Genomic DNA, 9,410 nt, shown 5'->3' with positions numbered 1-9,410 from the left:
CAGCCTCCTTTTCTCCAGGCTAAACAATCCCAGTTCCCTCAGCCGCTCCTCGTAAGACTTGTTCTCCAGACCCCTCACCAGCCAGAAGTACAACACTTTCTGCTTATTTAAAGTTAGTGCCCAATTTGCTATTTCATACCTATTTCAATTTATTCCAACACTTCAAAGCTGTAAGATTCTCTCCCATCCCAAAGGGGTTGGCATCCACTGGAACTACACACAGACCTGAAGTCTAAGTAGTTAACTCTTTCTGTTCAGTCTGCATTTCAGTGTAAGAGAACCAACATTTGGGTTTATTACCAAGATATACTGAGCTAATAGTCTGTTGGTCAAATGAACTTTCAGAAGCTATGAATAAAACAGCTGAAAGTTTAAAGAAAAGGCTGTAAACACTGCTTACCATTGTATACACATGGTCTGAAGAAAATAAATACAAATTAGCCCCTAATTTGTATAGAATTAAACACAAATTCCCTCTACCGCCAGAGAAATCTGTGGGAAAGTTACTAGGGAATGTGTTAGGGCACACACCTGCACTTTTGTCCCCCAAACCAGCGGGTCCTAGCTATTGCTAAGGCCTAAAACATTGGGCTAGAGATACCATTCTAAGTGCTGAGAGCCAGTTACAGCAAGCCACTAAATAAAACTATTGAAACAACCACTGTTCAAGTATTTTTCATTACTATTGAACTCACACAAAGAAAATGCCACAACAATTTGCCTCTGCAAATTCATTTCCTCTGGCTTTGAAAAAAGTCGTTTTTAGCACCATCTTAATTTTTAATAAGACCCGTGGGATATTTAGAGATGAGTACACTTACAACATGTAGCTCATTTCATCTTGTATGACTGTGGGCACCATATAGTCAATCTAAAAAAAAAAAGCAATGAAAACCCAAGTGAGTAGATTTATATACAAAGATTAACATGTATTCAACTTCAAAAGCATATCCTATTTACCTGTTTCATATCCAGAGGACCAATGTTGGTGATGTTGTTTAGCCGTGCTTTGCCAATAACTGTTTTTGAAAACTGAACTTGGGCTGTGATATTTGCCACTTCAACAGAGTAATAGTTGTTGTTTGTTATATTTAATGTGTTCTGAAAAACAAAACACTAACAGCTATCCATTCTGCATATCTTGATAAGCACACATTTTTAAATTTGTATTTAAAAAGTCCTGTATTGACTGCATTACCAAGAAATCAAGAAGCACGTGAAAAGAACTCTAAGTTTTAAGGTGGATAAGATATTATTTTTCCTCAAAACCAGTTGACAAATGCATAATACCAGGAGAGCATTTAATAATATTCCTACATACACACATACCCCGCATTTCACTTATATTCCAAAAGTAACGCAGAGAACTCCAAGTCACTGTTCCTATGAAAAACAGAAGACCCAATGGTAGCTTGCAACTACACCTCTATTAGCTATAGCTACAGGAACCAGCCACAGCAGGTCCAGTTACATTTTTCAAACTGGTCATTGTATCTGCTTGTATTTCTTAAGGCACTAACTAAGCTTACCAGTTAGACCACAATTTCTATGTATATTAAACTGTCACAGTAGCACCTCTTGTTGCATTTATGCATTACAAACATCCAAACAGATAGCTAGACTTACCGTAATATTTAGATATATTATACGTCTACCCTGTTCATAAGTGACATATACTGACTTCACACCAATGTATTCAACGTCGATTGAGCGAGGAAACAGGAAGAATACAGCCAGCCCAGAAAGCAGTAAACATACAATTACAGAAGCAGTCACGTAGAGCTTTCTGGAGGAAAAAAGAGCACATTTCAGTCTCAAAAGCACATTAAACAATAGTGGCATGTTATTTTCTTTTAAGTGATAAGGAGCATGACTAGTCAATACAACTAGTTCAGTCTATTTCTACCTTCCAGTAGCTTCCAAAGGGGAAAAAAAGCTATGCTGCACTTCATGTCTATGTCTCAGAGATGTTACTCTTGTATGTACATCAGAAATCAAGTTTCAAAACATGTGGTTATCCCAACATTTGTAACTTAAAGAGGAAAATGGAAGAAGTAAATATTTATGTGCTTTGAAACATAAGCACTTCCCTCTTAAAATTTATTTATAGCAGAACTTTTGTCCCTATTCTGCAGGACTCTTGCACAACACACCCAGAAAGAAGAATAAAGCTCTTGTACGCCTTACATGAGATTCTTTGTCATAAAAGACTTTCAGGGAAGTGTTAAGACTCCTGCTAAGGAACAGGAAATTCACAATTAACCTAATATAAAAGGGGTGCGTGCGTGTGTGAGAGAGAATTAAAAAATACACAAATAAAAGGCTCTACTGCAGCTCAAATTATCTCAAAATTAGAACACTAAAGTAATATGTTTCGAATTTGTACTACTATTACATCAGATATATGATCCAGGATAGTATTATGTGAAGTTACCGTATTTTTTTTTTCCCTGGTACTCATTTCTGTTTACTACAGAAACATCCAAACATTAAGAAAAAAACCAAAAAGTATCAGAACAAGAAGCCCTGAGCACTGTAATTAAACCTTTAAGTAGATCCTAGGGGAAAAAAAAATTCTATATCAGAGTGATGAATTTGTTGATTTTGCTGGCTGCTCAGAGCTTTACAAATGAATTTCTAGGCGACTTACTTTGTAGTAGTGGCCCAAAGAAGTTATCACTTTACTCAGACTTTAACACTGAAGATATATCTGCTTAGATCAATTAAGATGCTACAGAGTGATAAATTCTTGCATAATTACTGTAGACATTCAGATAAATAACTACATGAAGAGATTATACAGTGTTACTTAGCTTCATAAGACATACTGTGATGGGAGTATGCACACCTGTTAATACATAACTCTCCAAGCGTTAGAGGTTAAGGTTGATATTACTCACGAGCAGGGTTCTTTCAATACTGAATGCAAGAAAACATTCCAGTGATACTTGCTTGATTCTTCTTGACACTATCTCCTCTAAATTGCTGAATTTTAACTAGGAGAGAAGAATTAATTCTAGATTCATATATCAGAACTAACTATTAACTTACGTTCTTCTTGGCCTCAGTCTCTGATCACTGTATGGAATTAACGCTACCAGCTGATTTTCCTGCCCTGGAAACAAAAACACCCTTTCAGAATTTAGACAAACAAAGAGTAAGTATTGTTGCAGTCGCTTCAAACAAAGACTGCCCATTATAACTTAAGGGCACCAAAGAATAAACACTGAAGATAAACATTTAAATTCCAGATAGGCCCGAGTGGAATACTTCTGTAGCTTATGTCACTTTCTGAAATAGATCATGGCTTATACAAGACAGAGGAAAAAACGCCAAGCCCGCAAAGACCAAAACAGCAACAAACTGCCTCTGTGCTGCATACATGCACAGGAGGCAGCATGCCTCTGGCACCATTTCCTCGAGAGAAACGGAGGTACATAACAGCTTCCAGCTCTCTATGCCAGACCATATAAAGTCATAGGAAAAAACATTCAGAAGCTCGGGCAGCAAGAACTGTTCCAGAAGGCATTCTACATGTACTCTTCTGAAAAGCAGAAGTCAGGTTTGTTTAAGAACAAATACATGCATCAATTTGGGTGGCTTTGGCAACACAAGTTATATATACACTGCATTCTGGAAATCACTGGTATATACAACCACTTCTCATGGGACTGAGCTGCAGCACCCTGGAAGCCAAAAAAGTATCTACTGGAATTTCTCCAAGCAACAAGTTACTTCACTAGACAGCATTTTTAAAAGGGGGATATCTTAACAGTAGAAATAAAAAAACACAAGCACAGATGAGCTGTTGAAAATACATGGACTACATCTGCCTTTACAGCTTTTGCTCTTTGCTGTACAAGAAAATGGAATTGAGATTCATCTGTATGAGAACAGAGAAGCCTCAAGACGAAGTCTGATTTGCATTTTTTAAGCCAAATGCAGAATTTGACCAGCATTATCACTCAGCTAATCAACCACCTAGAAGTGATTCCATGCTGAATCACTAAGCTGAGCAAAGCATGCTAAGCAGTTAGTAGTAACATCAACCTTCTAAAAAACCTCTATCAGTTTAAAACAGATTTTCATCTCAGCTTCAATGAAGCATCTTCAACCTTTGAACAAAACAGCACCGTCCTACTTTCATACTTTATCATGCTGAAAAGCTAAATCTGTCGAAGTAACGAAACACAATTTCATGTGTTTGTTTTACAGTTTAGCCATCACATCACGTGCTACAGTATTCCCTACTAGTCATACAGTCATTCTGTGAACACTTAATTTTTCCCCTCTCCCCTTAAAAAGCTCCAAACATGATTCCCCCCCCCCAAAGTACTGAAAAATAATTAAAAAGATAGCCCTACTTGTTCTAATAACTCATGTAAAGTTCTAGCTTTAATCACATTATTTCATTAGAATGTATGGACACCATGCATTTTTAATAGTTACTGCAAAATGCTTAATAAATTAACTCACATTTGTCTAAGTATTATATCCAAGAATCCTATAGTCAAAGAAGTAAGCTTTTGAACATAGGAATCCCGCTATTACTGCATTTTAGCTAGCACTATTTTGAGTAAAACTTGCCATTGATAGTATCAAGTATTTCAAGTCAGCAAGCTAACAGAACAAACTTCCTTCTCTATAGTCTTTCAGTTAAGATAATTTTTAGTTGCATAGCTTTTCCACACTTCAAATTTGCTGAATTCAGAGGTACTCAAAGAATACATCATAGTACAAGGTTTAACAGCTAAAACACAAACCTCTTCTGATATTTGCAACTGTTTAAATATCCTGTGCCCCTGCCACTTATTTGCCGGTGAGACAGAAGTATGTGAAATATACCAGAACCTAATCTGACTGAAGCACATGTACAAGGGCAATATGGCACAGACATCAGTCAATTTTCCTGACCTCCTAGTCAAAATCAGTTCTGAGAGCTTTTACACCCAATAATCTATTTTGGATAAGAGTTCTGGTAAAACCTATGCTTCCCCCCACCCCCAGCTTTATATGTTGAGCATGACATCATATGGTATGGAATATCCCCTTGGTCAGTTGGGGTCAGCTGTCCCAGCTGTGTCCCCTCCCAACTTCTTGTGCACCCCCAGCCTACTCGCTGGTGGGGTGGGGTGAGAAGCAGAAAAGGCCTTGACTCTGTGTAAGCCCTGCTCAGCAGTAACTAAAACATCCCTGTGTTATCAACACTGTTTTCAGCACAAATCCAAAACATAGCCCCATACTAGCTGCTATGAAGAAAATTAACTCCATCCCAGCCAAAACCAGCACAAGTACCAAACACGAAACCTCATCAGTTCCTCCCCACATCAAAGGGAAGATCTTACAGCTGAAACAGAAGGCTGTGCCCTGGCACACTGCATTTGCCACTCTCTTCTTTTGCCCAGTTTCAGATATCCTGCATTCTCCTTTCAAAGGTCTGTTCTAAATAGCTATTCAGGTGGCTTATCACATAGGAGAGAAGTGTAATAAAACTCAATGTTTTATTAGAAGAAAAGGAAAAGCAAAGGATGAGGGCAGCAAGCAAACAAAACAGTTAGGCATGAAGACTAATGCTGTGCAGCCTACTCCTTCCCGAGACAGCCCAAGATCCTATATATTTTCAACTCCCAGCTGGGGTCCTCTGCCTAGCAGGGACAAAGGAAGGGCAAAGGAAAACAAGGGGCACTGACAGCAGCGAGGGCAGAAAATTCACTATAAATGATCAGGGAAAACGTATTGTAGCACAGGTCTACTTTTCACTCTCTGTATTTGCAGCTATTTTTGCAAAGTTATCTATTGATTCAAATAGTTTAAAATAGGTAGTTAAAAAAACGCAATGTCACAAAAATAAAGGTTTGCAAATTCAACTTGCAAGAGCTAGAGTTATGTGTGAATTTAAAGCTGAGAAGCAAGTAACACTGGCATTGTACAGACAGAAGACCCAACAGGTAATAGCCAAAGCTGACTCAATTGGTTTCATTCATCCAGTGTAATCATAACAAACTGCTTAGTGCTAAAAAGTAAAAAAGATGAAAAAACTTCACCTTGACTAGGAGAGCTATTTGTTATGGATTATTACAGTTACGACTGTACATGGTTATGAGGTAAATTTATAGGTTAAAAAAAGAAATAAAGAAAACTTACCTCGTGGAATTCTTCCTGTTCCCTGGCAAGTCGGGCAGGTGACGCTGTCTCTTCCTGTAAATTCCACATAGGGAAACTGCGATACATCTCCACATCTGCCATCTTCATTGTGCGACTCTGAGTGAACTAACCCATTCCTCATATTATCAGACACTGTGCCTCCATCATAGCCATCTTCCTTGCACGTGTGCATAGGCAGGTGAGAAAGTGATTTTCCCATGTCTAAAATAAAAGTCAGAAGAAAGCTTTCAGGGAGAAGGATTCAAATATGGCTTGCATTTATTCCTCCGCATTAGGTAACTGCTAGTCTATGGTCATTACTCCGACAAGACTCCTGTTGCCCTCTGTTCAGATCCCTTAAGACCTGCAAAGCGCTAAGGCCCTGTCAAGCTGGAGTCAATCCCAAGCTGTAAGAACCTGAACTAACTGGGAGCTTTGCTCAGATCTTCCAATACACACAGGTTGAAGGGGGATCGGTGAGAGGCTTTTGAGTTAGAACAGTACAATTGCTGGCAAAAGGTTGCAACAGTTTAGCAGTGCTTTTCAAAGGATTGTTATTGTACAGACTTTCACACAACACATTAAACTTTGTATAAAAAAAATTCAAGACTGGGCTCTAGAAAGCAAGTTTGCAATTTTCAGTGGATTCTACACACACTACAGACCCAATTCTAATAAGCTTTTTAGGTTGGACTTGTTTCGAGAACACAGGATCAGCTACTAGTTTCCAAGCTAGAAATATAAATCTCCAGGTGTTTATAAACTGATGATTCCCTTTAACCCAAAAGAGGGCTGATTCACAGCAAAGTCAAGGAAAAAACAGGAGTTACTTTAACATAGCTGCTGGCAATACGTAGCATTTATAAAGACTTTTTAAAAATGAAGTATTAATTACAAAAGCATTTTTGCTACCTATGCAAATTTTAAAATTTTCTCATTACTGTAGCTTTTCAGCCATGACACTGAAACTACCTTGAAACACAGAACACTTGAAACTAAAGGCTGTAATGAAGTGATGCAAGTGGAAACCTTCCTAATTTGCAACAGGTGGAAAACAAACTCAAAGTTAAAAAAATAAATCTGTACAGCAGTGGCAATCAGTTGTCCAGCTTATCCCCATAACCCATTTTAGTTACTTAACACAGAGACACCAGCCACTCAATTCACCAGTGTCTTGGGGAACAGGATGATTTAAAAAGCGTATGCAAAACTTCAGTTTTTCCATTGTAAGTGGTATTTTTAAAGCAGCTGCTGGTAATTACCATGCTGATTCACTGAGAAAGGAAGCCCTAAGAGGCAGATTAAGAGAGCTAACCAAGTCAGAATATTTTAAACCAACCACTCAAGACAGAACAGAAAGATCTCAGATATGGTGAGGGTAACACAAGCACTACATGAATTCATTATATTGCCACAAAGGCTAGGTAAATGTAGGAGGGGAAAAGTAATTCAACAAATGCCAACAAGTCCCAGTTACTGTTTCAGCAAATATGCAGCATTATTTTATTCATTTAAGTCATTAAACCCTTACAAGAAGGAAAACTATTTATCCTTATGCTGCTACAGCACTGTTTAAACATTCTAAGTTTGGGAGCTGTTCAGTAACGGAAATTGTTGAATTGAAAAATTAAAACTATTGAACTATTGAAAAAAAATTTTCTGAAAAAGCTGTTGACAATGTTGACGATTATTCCACATTGGGTTTTTGCTTACTGTTCTCCTTGTAGCTGACCTACAGCCTTCACACTACGAAACTTGAGTCTTGCAGCTTAGGCAACAGCTGTCACAGTTACCGGTCTGAAAGCTTAGGGACCAATCCCTGGTGCTGTTGTGCTACAACTGCATTCAACTTACCTGCTCCACTGGTGGTAGGCTCAGGCTATGTCTACATTAACAACCAAATACAGAACAAGCAGCAACTCCATAGAAATAAACAGTTATTGAGGATCCAACATCCACACTATACAAGTTTTTGTGTGTTTACTTCGTACTACCTCTTGTCTAGACTGACAACACCCACTGACAACTGAAGTGCACCTTCTAGTTTTAGCTTCTTCCAAAATGAAAAAAATTTATGCACTCCCAGATCACATTGTGACGTGAACCAAAGTGCAGCAAGCAAGGATGACTGGGAACGCATTTCAAGAGCACACTCGTTATCTGAATTAAAATACTAATGCAGATGTATTCTCCAATGCCAACTGTACCTGAGCTTCAATAATTAGAATTTAATAGTTTTGTTCTACTGCCACTTAGGAGATATATCTCAGTTCACTAATGAGAAAACAGACAACCACCTTCAAGTGAAATGTGTTCCTCCAACATGCTCCCCCCCCAACCAAGCACTGAACCTTATTACAGCTGACCAAAACTCAAGAACACTTTGTTCTTTTATCCAGCACTTACATGCTGAACAGTAGTAGTTCTGAGAATATATCATCTTCATATGTGACAGCCTCTATACTGTCACCAAAGTCACCAACCCTACTTCCTTAACAGCTATGCTTTGAGCCAGTCTCTCCCTCGTAACTGATGTATACGCTCCAGTCTCCTTGGACTTGTCTGGAGTTTCCTTGAACTCACAGTCTGTTAGAAAGAGTTTGGTAAATTAAAAAACGTTGTGGTAAGTGGCTTTTGTTTAAGATATGCCCTTCAGCTTGCTATGGCACTGCAGCATGATAGTACACAGATAAAACCCAAAAAATGTCCTAGGCACACAGAACCACCACATCCTGAGTTACATGCAAGACTCAGGGGAAAAAAATTTTTGTTTATAAACTCAGTGAAACTTTATAGAGTTAAACTAGATTATTCTTCTCCAAAGAGTTGGGGTGGTATTCTTAGCCCTTATACGCAAATATATAAACTTGAGGTTAGAAACCTACTTCTTTTTCAAAACAGCAAAAGGTTTTTAAGCGCGACCATCTTCTGCCCTGTCAGCTGTGGCTTAAGCACAAACACCGCAAGCTCCTCCGAAACAGAGAAAGCTGCGAGATAAAGCGATGACTTGGCAGTCACAAACTCGCTCAGCACGGGCAGGCATCTCCAGTGCTGCCTTTCACGACCCCTTCAGAGACCCACCTCTCAGACACAGCCTGCTCGGTAAAGCTGGCGCTGCCAAAAATACAAGGGTCAAGAACCTCCTCGAGATTTACGGGTTTTCTCGCCCGTCAAGCCAGAGCGGCAGCTGCTCTCGCAAACATGGCGAAGTTTCCAGCCGGCGGGTGCGGACCAAGGCCCGGCGATCGCGGCCGCTGCCGGGCTGC

The 9,410-nt window shown here is 39.0% G+C and overlaps 1 protein-coding gene across 3 annotated transcripts in view; it reads right to left on the bottom strand.

Annotated features, from left to right (window-relative positions):
- The window catches only part of TMEM106B (transmembrane protein 106B), an 18,974-nt gene extending 9,651 nt beyond the window's left edge, over positions 1–9,323 (bottom strand). For 2 of the 3 annotated variants that reach the window (XR_657669.1, XM_009281029.2), the window contains exons 1-6: positions 9,226–9,323; positions 6,145–6,366; positions 3,052–3,115; positions 1,627–1,786; positions 961–1,101; positions 822–871 (exon numbers count right to left, since the gene is read on the bottom strand). Coding sequence is in view for 2 of the 3 variants with exons in the window: in XM_009281029.2 (XP_009279304.1) it covers positions 822–871; positions 961–1,101; positions 1,627–1,786; positions 3,052–3,115; positions 6,145–6,364 (635 nt within the window). In the remaining variant the exon portion in view is untranslated. Of the gene's footprint in view, positions 1–821; positions 872–960; positions 1,102–1,626; positions 1,787–3,051; positions 3,116–6,144; positions 6,367–9,029; positions 9,110–9,225 lie in introns of those variants that run through there. The other variant, XM_009281030.2, reaches the window with a different exon arrangement.
- Between the last annotated feature and the right edge of the window lie 87 nt (positions 9,324–9,410).

This window comes from Aptenodytes forsteri, unplaced genomic scaffold (assembly GCF_000699145.1).
Source record: "Aptenodytes forsteri isolate BGI_AS27 unplaced genomic scaffold, ASM69914v1 Scaffold292, whole genome shotgun sequence".
NCBI classification, from domain to species: Eukaryota; Metazoa; Chordata; class Aves; order Sphenisciformes; family Spheniscidae; genus Aptenodytes; species Aptenodytes forsteri.
Note: the sequence above shows the minus strand (reverse complement) of the source record. Positions and strands in the feature narration are given on the sequence as shown.